This window comes from Eupeodes corollae, chromosome 1, assembly GCF_945859685.1.
Source record: "Eupeodes corollae chromosome 1, idEupCoro1.1, whole genome shotgun sequence".
Lineage (NCBI taxonomy): Eukaryota > Metazoa > Arthropoda > Insecta > Diptera > Syrphidae > Eupeodes > Eupeodes corollae.
Genome location: NC_079147.1, coordinates 10,219,293 through 10,240,739, shown reverse-complemented (window position 1 = coordinate 10,240,739; position 21,447 = coordinate 10,219,293). Strand labels below are relative to the sequence as shown.

The window sequence follows — 21,447 nt, the reverse complement described above, 5'->3', positions numbered from 1 at the left end:
TTCAATAAGCGGTGCAGCAAAAAGAACTGAAGTTTGCTTAAAATAAATCTAATTTCATTTAGAACTTGTTTGCGTCAAAAAATATTCAAAATTTCGCCATTTTCCTACGCTAATGAAAACTGTAAAAGAATACCCATAATTTGTTCATACCCTAAACTTGAAAACAATCAAATTAAGTACTGAACACACTCAATGCAGTCCACAATCCAACAGAAAGCTTTAATTTTTGTTTTGTAAACACAAAAAGCTCACCCTGCCACGAAAGCAACTGCCATCTCTGTCAATGTCAGCTGTCATCTGTCATTCTCTCAACTTTCAACAACAAAAACGAAAACAAAATTCTTGTTTTCTTTTCTATTTTCGGTTAAACTTCTGTAATATTCTTCTTCGAATAACCCTAAACTCTCGATATTATTTATTTTGTAAACACTCAAATAAACATAAGTTAAAAATGTTCAATTCCATTAAAAAGTACATCTCAAATCTTTACTTCCAATACGAAATGGTGACATGCATCTATATGTTCGAGCCCTGGGAAAAGAGACTCATAAGTTAGTTTGCCTTGCCAATGTCCATCCAAAGCAAATTGGACGCTACTGGAATTTTTAATTGAATTTACGTATTTGCAGACGGATTCTTTCTGTTCATTTTGGCGCTTTTCACTTTCTCCAGCATTGTATACTTACCTAAGTACATTGAGACGTTTGTGCAGTTTCTATCGCCTCTTCCGCCCTCCACTGGCTACAGTCCCACTTACCAGGCCGAGAAGATGTCCAGCAGTAGATAAAAAGATTCTAGATCCAGCACTGCACTTGGACTTGAATAGTCGAGGAGATGAAGACGAAGACGGTAGCGACAGCGTAAGCTGAGTCACTCAAAAATGCAGTGTTTCGAAAGACTGTTTGCATAGTTTGTAAGAAAAGGTTTTTAAGGTTATACTCGTAATAAATATAAATAACAAACGGACACACAAAAATTAAATGAATCTAGAAAAATAGAAATGTAGAAATTTAAATTTGTATTTGTACCTTCTTGTCTCATTTTTGTGGCTTTGTTTCTCATAAAATGCTTAAAATAGATTATCTTATTTTAATGAATACACAGATAAAGTTGTTTTTGTTTGCGATTTTAAAAGAAAACAAAAAATAAGATTTTAAAAAAGTTGTGAGAGTAAAATACTGGATACAAGAGAATCCAAGAATCCACCAAATTCATAGAAATATGAGTTTTTTCTTTAGGTTAAGGACAAACCAGTATTTTTGTCATTAATATGAGGCTATGTTTGGAAAGCCTTAATTCAAAATTCGCGCTGTACGCCCGTTCCTGATTCTTTTCTCTATGGAAGGGAAATTATTCAGCAACAAATGTTTAAAACTTCTCAGTAAATAAATTCATTTTAAAATTATTACATTTAAACTGATTGGGAAAATCATAACTGAAATTATAAAATACAAAAATAAGCGAAGTGTACACTAGGGCGTCCCGTCGTTGTATGGAGAAAAAAAAATCTCGAATTTTTCATCAAAAGGGGTATCAAAAGTTGCGTATTGACGAGTAGATTCTGACTATGTACTTACTTTTTGAATCGGACATAACTTTTGGGCCTCTACCGACGTTTGAAAATTTTTAAAAAGAAAAAAACAACTATATTTTTTTTTATAATTTTACTTCATGGTTTTATTTATAAAATTAAAGTTAAATTTGATTTTAAAAATTAGATAGTATTTTCTTAAAAAAAATATATATGTATGTATATATAAAGAAATAATAGAAATATTGGAAACGCTTGAAAACGGTTAAAAACATATAACATCACATTTTAAATTCGCCCTTGAAATTAAAAGAAGGCATTTTCATTCTGGATTCAATTTTGTTCCTTATGAGCCCATCTCTTGATTTTGCTCCTATGACGGATTGGCTTGCTTCAGTCACAGATTTGATGCATCTTTCAACACTTTGTGTATGACATGGGAAATCCGGAATTTTGAGTTCTTCTTGTTTTACTAACAGTGAAAGCTTTTGCCTAGTAGCGTTAAATTTTATATTTGGTGGTTTGAATATACGGTTCGATATATTCTTTTGTGTGGCCTTAAAGATCCGTTTTAGAGCAAGTTCTCTGACATAAAGCCTTTTGTCGAAGAGCATAGCCACTAAAAGGTTCTCGGGGTGCGCATAAAAAGCATTTCTTTCAATGACAGCATAGATGATTAATTTCAAATTTTGCGTTAACCATCTTGAGAAGAATATTAAATCAAATATGTGATTGGCTCCATCTATCAATAACGGTTTGTTTTTAACAGAAAACCAAACTGGTACTTACACTTTGACTATGTATTCCACAAGCACTTTTAGATTCTCAGATGGAGAACTGGAACCCACATGGAGTCTTAGTATTCTATTAGCCGTTGTGACCCACCTTGAATGTGCCATTTTCCCAGGCTGTGGATTTGCTAATCCCGGAGAGCAGTAACCCGATTTGATAGCTTGACACATTTCAAAGAGATATTTTTGTTCTATACTCAAATGATCTACGATTTTTTGGTCAATGTCAGGTACATTTCCGACAACAGGTGAAAACTGAAGAACTTTGGTGTTTTCAAAATCATTTAATGCCTTACCAATCGGACCAGAATACTCACGAGGTCCCGAAGTAGGTCCATCTAAGTTGGTGAAAAGATGTCTTAGTGGCAATTCGTTCGCATGAAGTAAATATATTGCCCACTGTAATGGTCGACCTAGTTCCATTTTCATGTTACGAATTACTCTTGCTTTCCAACCCGTGTTGGTGGCAGTCCCATCACATCCAATGCAGTGAATAGTTTGTAAATCAAATCCCTTATCTTTAAAAAACATATAAAATTGAATTGCATATTTCTTTTCCTGTACCATGCTTCGGAGTTACGTGACCCAAGAATATTGATAGTGGTTCTGCAAGAATTGAAATATGCTCTTCTAGAACTTGTTTTTGATAATGAAGCCCATCTTTTTTCTCTGAAATAAGAGCCTTATCTTTTCTTCCATCAAAATATATACTTCGAAGTAAGATAATATCATTTTGATTTGATAAACTGTCTCTTGAATTCAACAATGCTCGATGTATTTTGTTTTTATCAATAACAAGAGTGGCATTATTGGCTTTTATAATTCCAACGTCCTGGAGAACTGCTGAAGCCACCGCTGCAGCAGATCGGACAGAAAGGCCGTATCTGTCGCAAACTCTTGCTACAGATGGTAGATCAAGCAAATTGCGCTTACCTGATGATGTTGATGGCTCTGATATATAGACTGTCTCGGATGGTTCCACTGAATTGTTTGTTTTGAATTGCAATGTCAAACCATTTTGTACTTGAAAGATTGATAAAGTCTTGCAATTTGCTGTTATAGCTTACATTTTTTTCGATTTAGGATATCTTTTAAGAGTCAAATATTTATCGAAGTGAATTTTGATTAATTGTAAGATTCGACTATTACACAACTGGAATTGACGCACTTTTCCAAATATTTTCGATTTCTGTACTCACAAAATGAAAAACTTCGGAATTCGTCGGAATTCGTCGGATTTCTACCATTATATTTTGTTTTCAGATTGCTTTGTGACAAAAGAACATATTTTATTACTTCTTTCACTGTTGGTAACTGATTTTTTTTAAAGGGCCAGAAAAAGGGACACATTGTTTCTTGTCGACGAGGTCCAGAACTCATTTTAACAAAGACGATTAAATAATAGTAAAAATAAAACCCAATTATAACACGAAGCGTTAGTTTTCCTAGTTGCAAAAACTTTTATAGAAAACGTCACAGAAAACTGAATTTTTAAAAAGAATCAAGTAGGCGGCTTTTTTTTACTAGCGATGAAGGGAATCGAACAAATACATACAAAAATTATGTTTGTGGCTGCCGGATCGATATATTTTTTAATTTGAATTTGCGACCCCAGTTAACTAGGTAGATCCGTTATACTTTTTTTTTGGAATACGAATTAAAAGAATTTATAACTACTAAATTAATATCAAGGAATCTTGCGACGAACGAATAGTTTAATTGGTAGGTACCTAATAAGGACAAATTAACCATTTTTTAAGAAATTAAGTCTAATAAAAACCAAAAAAAAAATGGTACTACAAACTTTCAAAATATTAGCCCCAAGTGCTAAAGACACTTTTAAATAACTAAATAAAATAAAGTTTACATCTGTCAACATGGATTAACTTTAAAAAAAATATGTTGAAAATACAAAAATAGAAAGAAAAATTGCATATTTTAATAAATTTCAGGGCGCGGTAGAGGCCCAAAAGTACCCCTGAATTTTTTTTTCTTATTTTTTCCATAATATACTCAACTTTTGAGGGGTCTTTCGTTAAGTTACTCCAAAAAAAATTTACGGGACGCCCTAGTGTACACTTAAGAGGGTTCCAGAACATAACAAATGTTGACTATTTTAAGGTCCTTTTCAATATAGTTTTTTGGGATTTAGCTTATTTTGAAGAAATATGACAAATATTGAATTACAAAAAGGGCTGAAGCCTTCAATTAAAATTAGTTTAATATTGAATAATAATTGAAACAAATTATTTATAATCATTATTTTTAAGGGAAAATTCATTGAATTACTGAGTCATCCCTTACAAAGGCTTTCTTTGACAACCAGAGACTTCCTAATTACCAACCATTAAAAATTAATCGCGGTTTTTTACGCAAGAAATAAGTTTCGAAATCTAATGGGGAAAAATGGTATTAACTTTCTTTTAAAATATGTTGATCTTTGACAACCAGAGACTTCCTAATTACCAACCATTAAAAATTAATCGCGATTTTTTACGCAAGAAATAAGTTTCGAAATCTAATGGGGAAAAATGGCATTAATTTTCTTTTAAAATATGTTGAAAAGCAGTAAAGTAACTAATACTAAAATTATTATTGTTTATAAAGCAATACTGCCTAGACACGAATAAACCTTTAAAAAAAATCACACTTCATAAATTTATAATCAGCTTTACAAGTTTTAACTCCGAAAACATTTTTCGATCAAAAATTTTAAAAATTATTATGTTGACTTTGAAATTCGAATTTCGAATAGCTTCTTAAAAATTATTGAAATGCAGGGAAACTTCGATAACTCTATGTTTTTATAACGGTATATAAGCAATCGAATCTGGGACGTCATCTGGAATAGGCAGAAGATTTAAGAAACCAGTTGTTGAAAATGTGGATAAGGCAGTCATCGACTGGTTTACAGCAGCTAGGCATTAGAACTTGCCCATATCTGGAGTAATAATAAAAGAAAAGGCCCTCGAATTTGCAAGACGATTAGGCAAACCGGATTTTAAGGCAAGCACTGGCTGGCTTGATAATTGAAAGCGAAGGTACCGAATAAAAACGTCATTAATACGCATTCATTAGTTTGTCAACGTAAACTCTCATTATTTTAGACATGGAGTGCGCCATAAAAAAAACTTGTGGTAAAAGCAATGACGTACCTGAGGAAGACTGCGATTAATGGAAGAATGACGTTTTACCAATACTTTTAGAAAAGTATGATGAATGCGATATTTTTAATGCTGATGAACCGGGATTGTTTTTCAAATGCTTACCCGAAAATACTTTAACATTAACATTTAAAAATGAAAAATGTCACGGGGGCAAACAGCGGATTTCTTTAATGTTGGCTGCAAACATGGATAGATCTGAAAAACTCAAAATCCTTTTAATATGTAAAAGGAACAAGCCTCGTTGTTTTCGCGGTGTTAAATGGTTACCTGTTGATTACAGGCAAACTCCAAGGCGTGGATGACTGGACAATTTTTTGAGAAATGGGTTTTTTAAGTTAGATAAGCAATTTTCAGAAAAAGGGAGAAAAGTTTTACTCTTCATTGATTGAAAATTTAAAATGTCATTATCGCCGCAGAGTCTTAAAAGAAACTTTGAAGCATATGGATACAGGAAAAAACACGATATCGCATTACTTGAGTGTATCAATACTGTTGGAAAAACTTGGGACATTGACGTCAAAAGTCAGACTATAGCTAATTGCTTCAAAAAAAGCTGGTTTTGGCCAATTTTTCACATGGGACGAAGAGGATGACATTCCTCTTGTTTTTCTCAATAATATTGAAGAAGATCGAGCTTTGATGGAAGCTGAATATGATGAATGGATAAGGCAGAGTGATATAGCAACGGACATAACTCTAGATGACTATATGGAGGTAGATAACGATATTTGTACGTCAGCCTTTCCTTCAGGCGAGGATATTGTTAAGCAGTGTAGCTCTGGATAGTTGAACCCAACTTCAATCAATACTGAAAGTGATGACGAGACTTCTGTTGAAGAGTAACTTATTCAGCAGCCTTCAAAGCGTGTTGTGGCAGATGCATTGGATAAGTTAAATTTGTATTTGCAAAAGTCTGAAGACACAACAGACGAAATTTATGCAGCTTTAAATAAGCTAGATTTTTTTTAAACAATCAAAAAAAATTACTAAATACATAAAATAAATTTTTGGTTGGTGTTACTTATGGGTGTATTAACGTATGTATGTTTAATAAGTTCTTTATTTGACCAAAAATACACTATAAAAACATATTTTGTTTAGTTTGGTCCTTAGAAGGGTGTACTCAAACGAGTACACTGGCCAGATATGGGTACATTCCTTGCCTAGTTATGAAATATTTTGAAGCACTCTTTTTCGATACAAAGAGTAGTTTGGCACCTCTCACATATCCATGGAACTCTGCTGTGGCATATCTTGCATCGTAGTTGATTTTGAATTTTTTTTGGGGAAATGCCCTCCTTCACTGTGAATCAATTTTTTTGGCAAATATGGCTTATTTGGTGCTTTTGTTGATGGCCCGGAATGTAAATAAGTCCTCTTTATGGTTCTGACAAATGAAAGTAGATTGCGATTTTCTTTGCAAGACTCTTGCAGAAGAGCCATGGATGAAGGAGAGATATTTTCTGGCCTTTTCTTCTCAAAAAATCACTTTTCTTATGTTGAATAAAACATTGTCGAACAAAATCACTCTATTCAAATCTTTTTCAAAACGAACTAGTCGCTTACACTTTTTCGCTTAGTAAAATTCTTTCCAAAATTGGGTGGCGCAACAGTCCGTTGGGAACCAGGGCCTAGTGACTTACAACTCTCAACCATTCCTGTGTGCGAGTACTGTTTTCAGGAATGGAAGGGACCTACAATTTTGGGTCGAATCCGAACTGCTAATTTGAGAAAGCACTTTTTCATGACAAGAATTACTCTTGAAGGATTTGTCAATTCCTCGCAAGAGGCAGTACCCGCGAAATTTTTTTTTTTAAATTAATTTGGCACAGGCAGTAATTGAACCCAAGACCCCTTGCGTGGCTTTATTTTTTTTTAATTCATTTTTATTAGTTCATTCTTAAACCTATCTTAAAGCTATAAATTCATAAAACTAGCCTAATTATCCATAACTTACAACTAACTTAATGGTCTCATACGGACACTCTAAGTTCAACTATAACATTTTTATTTTATTTATTTATTTTTTATTTTTTTTTTTTGCCCACTTCAAACTTAACCCTTAAACTATAAAATTAGTTTAGAAGCCGGCCAAGGATTAAAACCCCATCCCGACTACCCACTATCAAGTGACGATTGAAGCCACAAAAACTGGTTCTCCTGCTTCACCCTATCAGTTCGATCCCGTTCGGACACAGCCCTACTGAACCGAAGGAGCTCTGCTCCGCCTTCTGCCATGACGTCCCGATTGTATGGGAGTCGCCTATCCACGGTTCTTCGTCTGACGTGATAGATTAATGGAACTGCCAATCTATCCTGTATCAGACCGCATTTGTCCAAAAAGAGGAATGCCTCTGGTGGAATGAAGCCGCTCAAGCACTTTCAAAATACTCGTCGTTCGGATAGAACGCCCCTAAAATTAAATTGTTGGTCGAAGACAGCTCTTTCAATGTGACCTCGAACGAGTTTTATCACGAAATTGTCAATTCTGTTGATTCGAGCCCCGTTGAATAGGACCTCGTTGGAATAGTAATGCACATAAGAAGACTCGGCTGTTCTATATAAACCGGTACAGCGTCGTAAACACTGCCGCTCGAACACCCGAAACTTCTCCATCTGGGAAGGGGCAACGTTGAACCACACAGGACAACCATAAACGATCATTGGCTGCATGAGGGCCATGTAGCAAATTACCTTTACTCTGGGGTCAAGCCGACTGCTAAAAAACAGCCGTTTCGTCAGAGCGAAGGCTCCTCTGGCCCTGGTCAGAGCAGTAATTATATGTATGTCGAAATATAAATACTGATCTAACCAGATACCAAGGTACTTCACTACACTTTTGCTCGCTAGGGGCTGCCCTTGAAGATCAACAATGACCATCTTGCGCCAATTCTTGCGAGTATCCCTCGTGGCTCTAGCCAACGAGGTACGGAACAGAATTGTCTCCGACTTCTGGAATCGCTGAATCTTGTCGAAATCACGCTGCAAGAGAATTCTAATAACCTCAACCTTTCGGGCCGTTCTGTACGCAATTAGATCGTCGGCTTACGCAATTGCCTTTGTAAGACTACCTATCAGATCGCTGGTGTAAATGCTGAAGAGAATCGGCGAATTCACCGCTCCCTGTTGAAGACCATTTTTAATTGAGAATGTTGTGGTAGAAATTACATTGCCACTTTTAACAACAAACTTTCTACCGTTGAACATATCATAAAGTATATACAACAATGGCTTGCTTATCCAAAGCCTGCTCAGTTTGAGGTAAAGACCCTCTAACCATACGGTGTCAAAGGCCTTTTCCAAATCAACTAGAACAGCACCTGTGCATTGTTGTTTTGATTTATTCCATTGGATATCAGAAACGAGTTTAGACGCAGCATGAATTGTGTCATGACCCGCCTTGAACCCGAACTGTTTATCCGGAATAATTTTGTTGTCCGCAGCCCACTTAGTCAGAGCCCTATTAATGATCTTTTCGAAAACTTTGCTGATGCTCTGAAGAAGACTCATCGATCGAAGATTTGACGAGTTGTCCTTTCCCTTTTTCGGGAGAGGATGAACCACAGCGGTCTTCCAATGCACTGGATAATATGCATTATTCAGTGCATTGTTGAAGAGTGGGGTGTAAATGTCAATTGCTTCCATCGGTAAATGTCTTCGTACAACGTTGGATATACCATCGACACCTGCTGACTTTTTCTTTTTTATTGAATTGAAGATGAGCTGAAGCTCAACCTTCGTCACTAACAAGGGACTTGCTCCCGTTTGCTCGGCGATTATGGCATTGGCCAAGGAATCGTCATTGAACCGCATTGAACCGCATAAAACCGCGGTTCTCAGATCGCCATTGTGTCATATCATTGCGAAGGTAAAAGTGATTAAGTAGGGCTCTGTTTTCCAGGTCGTGGTTGGGGCGAATGCTAACATTCACCTTGTACACTTGCTGGAAAGCAGCTCCCACCGCCTCCACTTTTTCCTTCGGATCTTCAATTATGTAAAAGTCATCGTCAAAGATGGCTTCCTCTGGATCTATTTGCGCTGTCCTGAGTACGTCTCTGTTCTCTTCAGTTCTTTGGAGTTTAAGACACGGAAGGTCATTGTCGTTTTTTTTCCTGAATATCTTGTTGATTTTGGGAACATACTAGGGTCACTCGACTTAACTGACCGGATCTTGCGGTCCCAGTACTTGTTAATTGATAGCCTGTGGTTCTCCTTAATCAACAGATTGACATTTTTTATTGACGATTTCAGTGTCCTAACCTCCAAGTCGCGTGGGTCTGTAAGTCGTCTGTGCAAATTTTTGAGTCTTGTTAGTAAGCCACTCTTGTGCCTACGCAGTGCGTCAATTGTCGCGTTTCTGTAAGCGTCCATTTGGTCCCGTTCTTTGTACTTTGGGATTGTCCGTTCCATCGTTCGTTTTATTGTTTCGTCCATCTGTTGTAAATGTTGGTCAATTTCTGTATTTGTCACGTTTCTATTGTTTGGTGGGGCTATGGCACTCGAACGAATTTCTCTCGCTAAGGCGTTGGTGAAACGAGGCCAACGCATCTTACTGTAATTGTAAGAGTGCGTTGCAACGTATTCCTCCAATTCCACGCGTTCGTTCTGCATTACAGCAGCCAATCCGCAGTGATCACTGTTGTACTCGACTGTCTGTAAGCAGTTTCGAGGGTGATTACCCACTTTGTCTGTAACTGTCAGTCTGGTGTCGTACTTCTTGGATACGATGGCTTTTCCGTAGCCAGCAGGTCGACGCCATATTCAACGCTGTAAAGATTCATCAAATTAAAAAGATGGTTACCTCTGGGATTATTATGTTGATTTCCCCAATCTTCATGTTTTGCGTTAAAATCACCGGCCAAGATGAAATAGTTTTCTTCCAAGCTCAGTTTAAGTTCCCTAAAAACAATCTCGAGTTCTGATGCAAAGTAAGTAACCTGCGGAGCTCCAGCCGCATAAGCCGCAATCATATACATCCGCTTCCCTTGAGGGAGAGAGATGCATACAACGCAAACTTCTAGCGTCTTGAGCTTTCGCAATAGTCCAACGCACTAACCATCATGCCACGGGTACTACAAAAAACTCTTTCTACTTGGTTGAAAACTTTTTCTTTAAACGAATCTGCTGACAATAATTGACATAAGCTAATGGTTAAAAAAGCCAAAAAAATCCTTATATCTATGTGGTCTTACATCGGACCAACTACTGGCCTGAGTACGTTGACTTTCCAGATCGAACTATTATCATCGGTATTTCATATAAGGCAAAAATAAGTCTGAAGTGGAAGTAAATATCATTTTTAGGAATGATGTGATTGTAGATAAAGCTAGGTGGATTGCGTCCCACATGATGCCGGGCGACCTAGAAGTGGGTTATCTTCCCTAGATGGCACTTCATCAAAGACTTAAATTAACACACCACTGTAGACGCGGTATCACGGGATATGTTGTAGCCCCCTGATTAAGTCCAGGTACATATATGGGATGGCCTCCTTGTGAGAGTATCGTGGTAGCTGTGGTTTATCCTATATGCATAGGGAATTGGCTTTTCATTGTTTACCCAGAAAAATCAATATATAGCTGGGCAAAGCAAAGACCAAAGGCTAACAAATAGGTGCATTTGTTATGTCTTGGTAGCTTAGAAAGCGGAACTCACTCGAAGCATTTCGCCAAATAAGGGAGGATAAGGTTAGGTTAGGTTATAGTGGCTGTTCAAGATGGAAACGGACACACTTAGGCCAGTTTAATGGACCATTGTGATACATGAATCTTGAGGCTTCCTCCTTAGCTTAATGGATCCTTCTTGAGTCCCTTACGAAATGATTTAGATCGTTAAAGAAGAATTCTCCTAGGTGATTCTTGCGTTTTCGAGCCAGATCAGGGCATGTGCAGAGAAGATGAAGAACCGTTTCTTCCTCGTCTGTACAGCTACTGCAAAAGTCATTTGAGAATACGCCTAGTCTTGTTACGTGCTTTCCTATTAGACAGTGTCCTGACACCTATTATCGAGCTTATATGCGATCTGTTTAGAGAGAGCAAGCACCTTGAACGTTTTAAATCCAGTGTTGGCCAGATGTTTTTTGTGACTTGACACGTGGGAATGTTGTTCCACCAGGTGCCTGCCCTCCTCACAGCGTCTTGCATAAGCAGCAGTTTACAAGTAGTGATTGGTATGCCAATACTTGCTAAACGTGGTAGGATGGGCTGTACTGTACCGTTCCTGGAGTTCATCTGCCTTACAGTTACCTGGAATGTCTCTATGGCCCGGCACCCAGCAAAGGTGAATATTAAACTGTTGTGCCATCTTCATTAGAGATGATCGACAGTAGTTATGGACTTCCTTTATCACCAAAAGTTCCGCCTTTGGAGGATGGTGTAGTCTGTGTGCTTTGGAATTGATTCTAAATACCTAAGAATTACGGAGTGGCCAATGTTGTTGTTAGTCCACTGCGACGAAGCTTTGAGGCAAATAGAAGAGCTAGCAGCTATTCTAACTAAAAATGTCAAGAGGTGTTAGGTAAAGTAAGGTGTCCAGTGCCGCAAATGGGGTCGTATGAAGCGATCCGCTTATACATAGGCAAGCTGAACGTTGAACTTTATTTAGCTTATCCCTGTTTATACTTTTCTCTAAAGCAGTCCACCATACTGCCACACCGTACATTAAAATCGGTCTGAAAGAAAAGAGAGCTACCGTAGCTTTTTTGACTTTTTCCTGTACGTTGCGTTTCCAATTTAGTTTTTTATCTAAGACATGACCCAGGTATTTCACCTTGTCTGAGAATTTTAATTGGATTCCTTTTAATATAGGGAGGGTTGACAAATGGAGTTTTGTATCTCCACGGAAATAAGACCAAATCGGTTTTGTGTGGGTTAACACCCAGACCACACCGATCAGCCCAAAGTATTAGTCTGTCCAAGGCATTTTGTAAGAGTTCCTTTAGGATGTTAAGATGCTTTTCTGAAACTGCAATAGCAACGTCGTCCGCATAGGCTATCACTCTGAAGCCCTCCGCATTCTGACCAGTTAGGATTTCATTCACAACTAGGTTCCAGAGGAGAGGGGATAGAACACCATCTTACGGTGTCCCTCTACTAACGAATCGTCTACTAGAAGAGTTGCCCAGTTTTGAGTTAATTATTCTGCTAGTAAGCATTAAATGAATTAACTCCCTAAGCGAACTCTCTACATTTAGAGATGTTAGTGCAGATGTGATTGCAGATGTGTCCACGTTGTTAAAGGAACCTTCAATGTCAGGGAAAGCAACCATAGTGAACTCTTTATGATGGAGGAAATATTCGACGGTGTGTACTAAAGTGTGTAATGCAGTTTCCACCGATTGACCTTTACAGTAGGCATGTTGAGACGAAGACAGACGTCTTGTACCAATACTTGCCCTAAAAGGGATATAAAAACAACTTTAACTTCTCTTCATGCCGAGAAAATATGGCCGAGAAATTATGTCAGAAGTCTTTTTGTAATTCGGCTGGTATTATTTCATCTGGTCCTACAGATTTAAATGTTTTGAAGCTGTTGAGAGCCCATTGTAGATTGTCCCTTATGATCAGACCTTGTGGATAAGTTGTATTTGAACTTGAACATATATAATTGTTGCAAGTTTCGGTAAGAGAACTTCCAGAGAAAGTGAGTGTCCAGTAGTAAGTTCAGCGATTCATTACTTGAATTTGTCCAGGAGCCGTCTGCATTTTTCAAGCAGCTTGGAATCGCTAGACTAGTTGAACGAATATTCCGTAACTTAGAGGCTTCAAAAGTTTCTTCTATCGTGCCACAGAAGGATCGCCAAGAAGATCGCTTTGTTTTCCTTAGTGCCTCCTTGTAGATTCTTAGGGATTTTTTGTAAGAGTCCCAGTGAGAGGCAAGTCTTTCGGCTTTGGCCGGTTGAAAAGTTTTCTGCATTCTTTCCTGAGCGAGTCAAGCTCTGAAGCCCACCGGTGTGGTTTCTTCTTTCTTCTTATGTGTATAATGGAGGATAAATCTTTGCGTAAATTCTTTTGGTAATTTTCAAAAAAAAACTAAGCGAAAAAACAATGGTCAAGGGAAGCAAGTGTAAGAACTTGCCACCAAATTAAGGCTAACTGTCAGTTGTTATTGTTGTAAGTTATTATCTTAACTAACTCCGACAACACCCTAATCTTGTCTCTTACCTCTGAGCCAACACAACAATCTAGAAAAACCTTTAACGGAGACATTCATAAAAAATAAATAAATAAATTGGTGACATACAACTCTCAACCATTCCTGTGTGCGAGTAATGTTGTCAGGAATCAGGTTTGCCATTTTTTGAACTAGTTTCATAGCCCAATTTAAAAATGTTTGTAGCCCAAAATCGGAGCCGAAAAAGTAGCCCAAGTAGTAGCCCAATACCAATAAAAAACAGAACATTTCTTAAAACTTCAATCACAATTCATTTTTATTAAAAACAAAAAAATATTATAATACAAAAAAAAACATAAGTCCATAAAAAAAAAGAAGAGTTTACATATTATCATATTTAACATATTAGGGCAACTGCTGCAAATCAGTCTAGAAAAGCGATATCTTATCAGAGCTATCGTCATCGTCACGGGCTTTTTTATCACACTGGTACATTGATTGATTGAATTTACTTATCATTTCATTCGAGGGTAAAAAATCTTTACAATTTTTTTTAACTGAAGCATCAATACGTAAGCGCATATTTGCATCGAGCGATGCTGTAGTCAAACGATTTCTTGGTTTTGTTTTTACACAATTCATGAAAGAAAATGTTCTTTCTACTACAGCGTTGCTCACAGGTAAAGTTAATAATTGTATTACGAAATACGCCAAATCTCCGAAAACTAATACACCTGAAATGTTTTTTACATTCAGAGCCAACTCTGTCCAAAATTCTTCAAATTTCGTTGGAAATTTAGAGGAAAAAAATGGACTCCAATTCCATTGTTCTTCCAAATTTTGAATATTCTGTACTGTTTTCTTGCTTTTTGTATTATCTCCAAGTGTAGATCCTTAAAACTTGGCTGATTTTCGTAAAGGCATACATTCAGACTACTCGTAAAATAACAAATTTTCTTAAAAAGGCAGAAAAGTGATTTATATATAAATCATTGATGTGTACGGAAAATAAAATCGTCAAAGATTAGATTTGGGCTAATTATGATTGGGCTGTCATACTGAAATTGCTGTCGGCAATTTTGGAAAAAGATAGCCCAATTTCCGATAAATAGCCCAATCTGGCAAGCCTGTCAGGAATGGAGGGGACCTACAGTTTATATGCCGAATCCGAACGGCTAATTTTGAGAAAGCACTTTTTCATGACAAGAGTTACTCTTGGAATTTGTCAATTCATCGCAAAAGGCAGTACCCGTGAAAAGATTTGTAGATGGCATAGGTAGGGATCGAGCACAAGACCTCTGGCATGACAGTCCAACGCACTTAAAATCATGCCACAATAATTTTTGCATTATTAAAATTGACGGTACAAAATACTATAACTTTCCAAGGAATTTGTAAAAAATGTGCGTAAAACTACATCATCGTCGGTTCGTTGCATCGAGGAGAATATATCTGGAGAAACTTTTCACGACACGAATTATTAGGCTTGAGGGATTTGACAATTTTTTGCAAGAGGCAGCGCCTAAGAACAACGACCTCAACTCCTTTTTTCAGCAATGTTTCAACCATTAATCCAATTTTTCTAAATGAAAACACTTTTGCTTTTTATTTTTAACAGTTTTTTTGTTTCTTATATTTTTTTAAATAAACAATTTTGTTTAAAGTGTATTTGTTTTGTGTATGTTGTGTGTTTGTTTATTATATCTCTTCTTCTTCTTTCTTTAATTTAAATTAGTTAAATTAGTTAAACTTGTTATGTGTGACCGGACACTTACAATTTTTGATTGTATCAATTTTAATTTGAGATAATCAAGAGCTTCACATTTTTCTTTTCTTTCTTCTAGCTCTGAAAGTTATTTACAAATAATAATTTAAAAAAAAACACATTTTTAAACATATAAAATAAAATAAAATAATAAAGTATTAAAATTAAAAAAAAAAAAGAAAAAATACTCACTGGCAAGTCATTTAATAATTATTTTAAAAATAAAAATTTGCTTGATTTTAATATAAATTATATTCTAAGGACACAAACATCACTAGGTTTTTGTTTCTTTTTCTTTTGTTTAACGCCGCTAGACGGCTTGAAGTAGTAGTGGTCGACGTTTTTGTTATTGTTTATTGGTTTTCTTAAAGATTTTGTTTTTTTTTATAACTCGATGAATGAAAGAATACTGTTTGTTTAGTTTTATCTATTTTTTTTTTGATATTGTCTCTCACTCCTCGACTTCTGAATTCAATTGACCGTACCACTTTTCTGATTTTTGTTTTGTTTTTTAAAGATAAGCTTAAGGCTACTTTACACTAAATAAATTAAATAAAAAATAAATAAAAATGAGAGAGTGTAAGTTGGCCTAGCTAGCTGTTTTATTTTTTTTAGTTTGATGAGCCATATAGAACGCACTTATTTATCTTTGAACAACTGGGTGGGTTGCAATTCTCGTGTTTTGAGTTCGGGAGATTTGGGCCAGGGCCATGTCACCGGCATGGAACTCATGTAGTTGTGGTTGTAGAGCTGCTGTTCCAGCCAGCTGCGTTTGTCATTGGGTTCGGGATAAGTCGATGCGAGTCCTAGATTATTTAAAATGTGTTTTTTAACGATACATTTCAATCAGTCTGGGGTTAAAATTACCTTTAGCATAGGCACATTCTGTTACGCCGATAGCAATTCGCATAGACACCTCTTTGATCTTGCTGAGCGGTGGGTAGAGTGATCCCTTTTCCAGATCACTTTGTTCGACAAAATTCGACAGCTCCTGAGCGGCAATTAGGAACATATCGTCGGGAATATGATGTGTGCCAGTTGCAATAACTCCAAGTGCAACACCAGGGAAAATGTAGGCATTATTACCCTGTCCGGGATAGTATGTCTTTCCGTTGTATTCAACTGGTGGGAAAGGTGATCCCGATGAGAAGATCACACGACCCTAATTATATAATCATCATAAAATAAGCTTGCTGAAGAATTGTTTAAGAAATTCCTTACCTCGGTGGCATAATATGCTTCCTCGGAAGTGCATTCAGCTTTGCTTGTTGGATTTGAGAGGGCAAACACAATGGGGCGTTCATTATTTTGCGCCATAATGTTGAGAATTTCTTTGGTAAATAGGCCAGTTGCAGCAGATGCTCCAATGAGAATCTAAAATCAATCAAATTTATTGTTTTTTTAAATTCAAAAGCTGTGTGGAGTTTATTTGATTATTTGACTTACAGATGGCTTAACGTTTTTTACTACTTGAAGTAAATCCTTCTCTGGTTCAACATCCTTGGCATAGAAAGCTTTGTGGCCGATTAAATCGCCAACTTTGCGGGTGGTTGTTAGAAGACCATCAATGTCGACCATATAAATGTTGTTACGTGCTTCCTTAAATTTCATAAATATATAAAACAAAGTTAAAATTTGATTTTTTAAACAATTCAAGTGAGAAAATAAAATTTGCACAAGTTCTAAAAAGTGATTAAATGTTGCGCTGCAAATATTGCGTGTGTAGTGTTGAGAGGAAGAACAGTTTAAAGGCGGTGCTTGCTTAAAACGGGGGAAAAGTAATTGGAGGAATAATTTCAATTTTAAAGTCGTATATTTATTGTATATAGAAGAATTCTCGAATGAAGCTATTAGATCAGAGATTAAAAGAAGTTTAAAGCATGTCTAATAGGAAAATCACTTACTTAATAAACTTACAACAGATTTGTATCTGTTTGTTTGTGAATTTTGTGAACGCCTTAATTGGAGTTCGCAAAGACAAAGGAAGAAAAACAAGAAACTATTATAATTTTCCCATAGAATTGTTAATTGGTTTGTAATCAGAGATTCAAGTTTCCCATAGACGCTAAGATGAATGCAAAAATAAAGATTTTTCGACTTGACTTTGAATATTGGCTCTAAAATCAACAGGTTATGGGCCTTATCACTATCTCAATACAAAACAATAAGGAAATTGTATTGGGAAAAGATGTCTGAAACGAAATTCAGTATTGAAAAGCTTCGGGGAAGCGAAATCTTCGGAGACTGGAAATTTTCCGTTGAAGCTTATTTCCAAATGAGTGGGTAGGCGAGGTCACGAATCCGCGAAGGATTTCAGACCAATAAGCTTAACATCTTTTGTGCTTAAAACCTTGGAGCGCATTCTTGATTACCATATTAGAGAAATCTTAGTTGGACGACCTCTCGAAAGTTCTCAGCATGCTTATCTTAAGGGCAAATCTACGGAGACTGCCCTCCATGAGGTAGTGCGTACTGTAGAACAAACAATCCATTATAAAGAATTTACTCTTGATACTTCCTAGACATAGAAGGTGCTTTTAACAACGTCCTTACAGAATCCATAGAAGAACCGCTCGTTAAGTTCGGTGTTGAAGACTTCATTCGAGAATGGATTATTTCCATGTTCAGTGGTAGGAAGATTCGAGCCTCTCTAGGCAATACAATCGCAACAAAACACGTGAGTAGGGGAACACCCCAGGGTGGTGTTCCTTCGCCTCTTCTATGGCTTCTGGTCATGGATACAATTCTCGTTTGATTAGAGAGATGTGGAGTGAAGGCGGTAGCCTACGCGGATGATTTGGTGCTATTGGTGTCAGGAAAGTACTCCTCTGTGATTAGGGAGTCAGCTTTGAAGAAAGTTAGCAACTGGGCCACAAGTTGTGGACTAGGAGTTAACCAAAGTAAAACTGAACTGTTGTTCTTTACCACCAAAACTAAAGTACCGCCCTTCATGCTACCTCGACTCAATGGTCAAATCCTATCATTGTCTTCCAGTGCAAAATATTTGGGAGTTATACTCAACCCTAAACTAAACAGCAAAACTTTCGGCAAAAAGTGGGGACTTCAGTCGAAGATGATTTTATGGACGTACACAGCCGTAGTACGCCCTATCTTAACATATGGTTCGATTGTGTGGTGGCCTGCTCTAAGCAAAGCCTATAACATTAATAAGCTAAAGAAGGTTTAGAGAACAGCTTGCGTGGGCATCACAGGGGACGCCTTAAACGTTATTTTGGATTTTCTACCAATCGACCTTTTTATTAAATACATAGTTTCCTGCAGCGCTATTAGGCTGAAGGAATCAAATACCTAGCTGGTTGTCAAAACCTTACGGTCACAGCAACACTACGAAATTAATTCCCTCAGATATTATCTCGGTGGACACTGACTACTGCACTCCTACTTTGAACCTTAGCAAGGGTTTTTAGGTTATTTTCCCATCGAGAGAAGATTGGGAGGATGACATCGTGTCGATAGGTTTCGACACAACCATCTTTACTGACGGCTTAAAGATGGAGTGCGGAGTTGGTTCTGGGATCTTTTTTGAGTCCCTAAATGTAGCCAAATCCTTAAGCTTCCTGACTTTGCTATCGTTTTTCAGGCTGAACTGCTGGCAATAAGGGAGGCATGCAAGATACTTAAACAAAACCCAAACCAAAACCGAAATGTGGCTATCTTTACAGATAGTCAGGCAGCTGTCAAAGCCATTAAATCGGCCATATCCTCATCTAAATTGGTCCAGCTATGTCGCGATGAGCTTGCGAACCTGAATTTTAACCTCGGTGTCACCCTGATCTGGGTTCTGGGCCATAGTGGTATCGTGGGAAATGAACGGGATGACGAGCTAGCCAGGCGAGGATCGGCCCTTCATAGCTCACTTGCGGAAATGGTTAAAATTCTTCTTGGTGCTATGAAGAGTAAAATCTTTTCTATCTACCAAACTGCATCAAACCGAAGGTGAAGCATTTTACCCAACTGCGTTATATCTAGGAAGATATGGCCCACCTATAACAAAACCCGTACAAACGATCTTCTATGCAGGCCAAGGCAAGACATAGCCAGGATTGTTGCGGTTTGTACCGGACGTTGGCCTATAGGCGTTCATGCAGAGAAGTTGGGTATCTCTTACAACACCTTTTGCCGTAGCTGTAGTGACCAAAGAGAAAGTGAAACCATAATCCATTTCCTCTGCAAATGTCCTGCTTTGGCAAACACCAGAATGAAATGCTTTGGAAAAGCATTCTTTCAAGAATTCGATGAGCTATCTGAGACAAAGATTAGAGACCTAATCTTTTTTCTCAATGCTACAAAATGTCTCTAACATAATCGCTTTAAAGCTTCTCTATCAATCTATCCCTTTCAATCAAAGGTCAAACGAGTTTTTGGTATCAAAACGGCGCTCTACAGCGCTAATTGGATCTCAGGTTAGGTTGCCTTGAGATCGCCATTTCTATTTACCTATTTCCAAATAAAAGGACTTTGGAAGTCTGTTTCTGATGGTAGTGAGACGGCGAAGGATACAACGAAGCTTTTAAAAGGATAATCGGAGCTTATATTGCTTGTTGGAAGATCAATTTATTCTCATATAAGACATGGCAAAAGCGCTAAGGACATTTGGGATTTTCTTCAGAAAATTTTTTAAGATTCTGGTCTTGTGAGGAGAGTTAGGCTCATCCAAAAGTTTTGTTCTACAAAATTAAAAGATTTCTCTACCGTAGATGGGTACGTTAACGATGTTTTAAATTCATCGTACAAGCTCAGGTCTGTTGGCCTTAACCTAGATGAAGAATGGAGAGGATCAATGCTTTTAGCTGGTATTCCCGAATAATACAAGCCAATGATAATGGGAATCCAAAGCTCTGGGCTTCTTATTACAGGAGACAGTATTAAACCCAAACTTCTTCAAGACGTTAATTTGGATGCAAGTACAAGAAAAACTTTGGGAATAAGAACTTTAAGGGTCCTAAATGTTGACACTGCAACGTTATCGCTAGAACGTTATAAAAAAAAAAGTCAGAATAAGTCGAGACACAGTTTTCTATGAGCAAATTTTTCCAAAAGATGGTGAGACACACGATACATCTTATTGTGATATTTTTACAGAATATGATTCAGTGGGGAATGAAGACATAATTCCATCAGTGAATTCAATAAATGAAATACCAATCGAAATAAGTGACGAAAATGCAAGTGAAAACAGTTTTTTGGATGCCCAAGATTATATCATTGTTGAAGAATCTTCAGAAGGAATCATATCTGAGAGAGGAATAAGACAATCTACCAGAATAAGAAATCCAACTGAAAGATATGGATATCTATCGTACGTGGCCAGCAACAATGATGAAGATCCAAAGACAGTCGCTGAGGCAATGAAGAGCGAACATATGTCTGATGGGAAAAAAGCATGAACGATGAATATACAGCTCTTTCCTTTTTTACCAAATACCCAGTAACAAATCCTTCAAGAGTAATTCTTGTCATGAAAAAGTGCTTTCTCAAATTAGCCGTTCGGATTGGGCCTAAAATTGTAGGTCCCTTCCATTCCTGACAACAGTTCTCGCACACAGGAATGGTTAAGAGTTGTAAGTCACTAGGCCCTGGTTCACAACGGACTGTTGCGCCACCCAATTTATTATTTAATGTATCTGTTTTTATGGATGGTTCTAAAAAGGGGGATTCTGGTATGTTTTTTATATAATCCTCTACTAGGAAGATCAATTAAGCTACCAGATTACTGCAGTGTCATTCAAGCAAAAATACTGGTTTCTGAAACAGGGCTCAGTAGGACTTATTGACAGGTATCGTAACGGATCAAATTGAGCATCCACATGAATTAAATGGGTAACACCTCATCCAATTATTTGCAAATGTCCAAGCCTAGCCAAAAGAAGAATGACAACATAAAACAAATATTTAATATAGTATCTTGGAATTGATACCTAGAAACATTCTGAAATTTTCCCAGTTCAACCTAAATCCTCACCAACCTTCCTGTACATTACCCAATGCCTCCAGTGCCAAGTAAGTTGTTCCCCGTCCTTTACGGATGCAACACCCCGTATATCCTTACCTATGCTCTTC

General features: G+C 37.1%; 2 protein-coding genes across 2 annotated transcripts in view; one reads left to right on the top strand and one right to left on the bottom strand.

Moving 5' to 3' along the window:
* The first annotated feature begins 292 nt into the window (after nucleotides 1-292).
* Nucleotides 293-1,109, top strand: LOC129939658 (serine palmitoyltransferase small subunit B). Its single transcript, XM_056047758.1, has 2 exons — nucleotides 293-551; nucleotides 630-1,109. The coding sequence occupies exons 1-2, from the start codon at nucleotides 452-454 to the stop codon at nucleotides 785-787; spliced, it is 258 nt and encodes an 85-aa protein (XP_055903733.1). The 5' UTR covers nucleotides 293-451; the 3' UTR covers nucleotides 788-1,109.
* A 14,535-nt stretch (nucleotides 1,110-15,644) lies between these two features.
* LOC129938444 (NADP-dependent malic enzyme) overlaps nucleotides 15,645-21,447 on the bottom strand; it is a 41,232-nt gene continuing 35,429 nt past the window's right edge. Inside the window, exons 5-8 of the mRNA XM_056046004.1 lie at nucleotides 16,813-16,965; nucleotides 16,588-16,740; nucleotides 16,234-16,528; nucleotides 15,645-16,172 (exon numbers count right to left, since the gene is read on the bottom strand). Of these exons, the coding sequence (XP_055901979.1) occupies nucleotides 16,006-16,172; nucleotides 16,234-16,528; nucleotides 16,588-16,740; nucleotides 16,813-16,965 (768 nt within the window). The 3' untranslated portion in view covers nucleotides 15,645-16,005. The remainder of the gene's footprint in view (nucleotides 16,173-16,233; nucleotides 16,529-16,587; nucleotides 16,741-16,812; nucleotides 16,966-21,447) is intronic.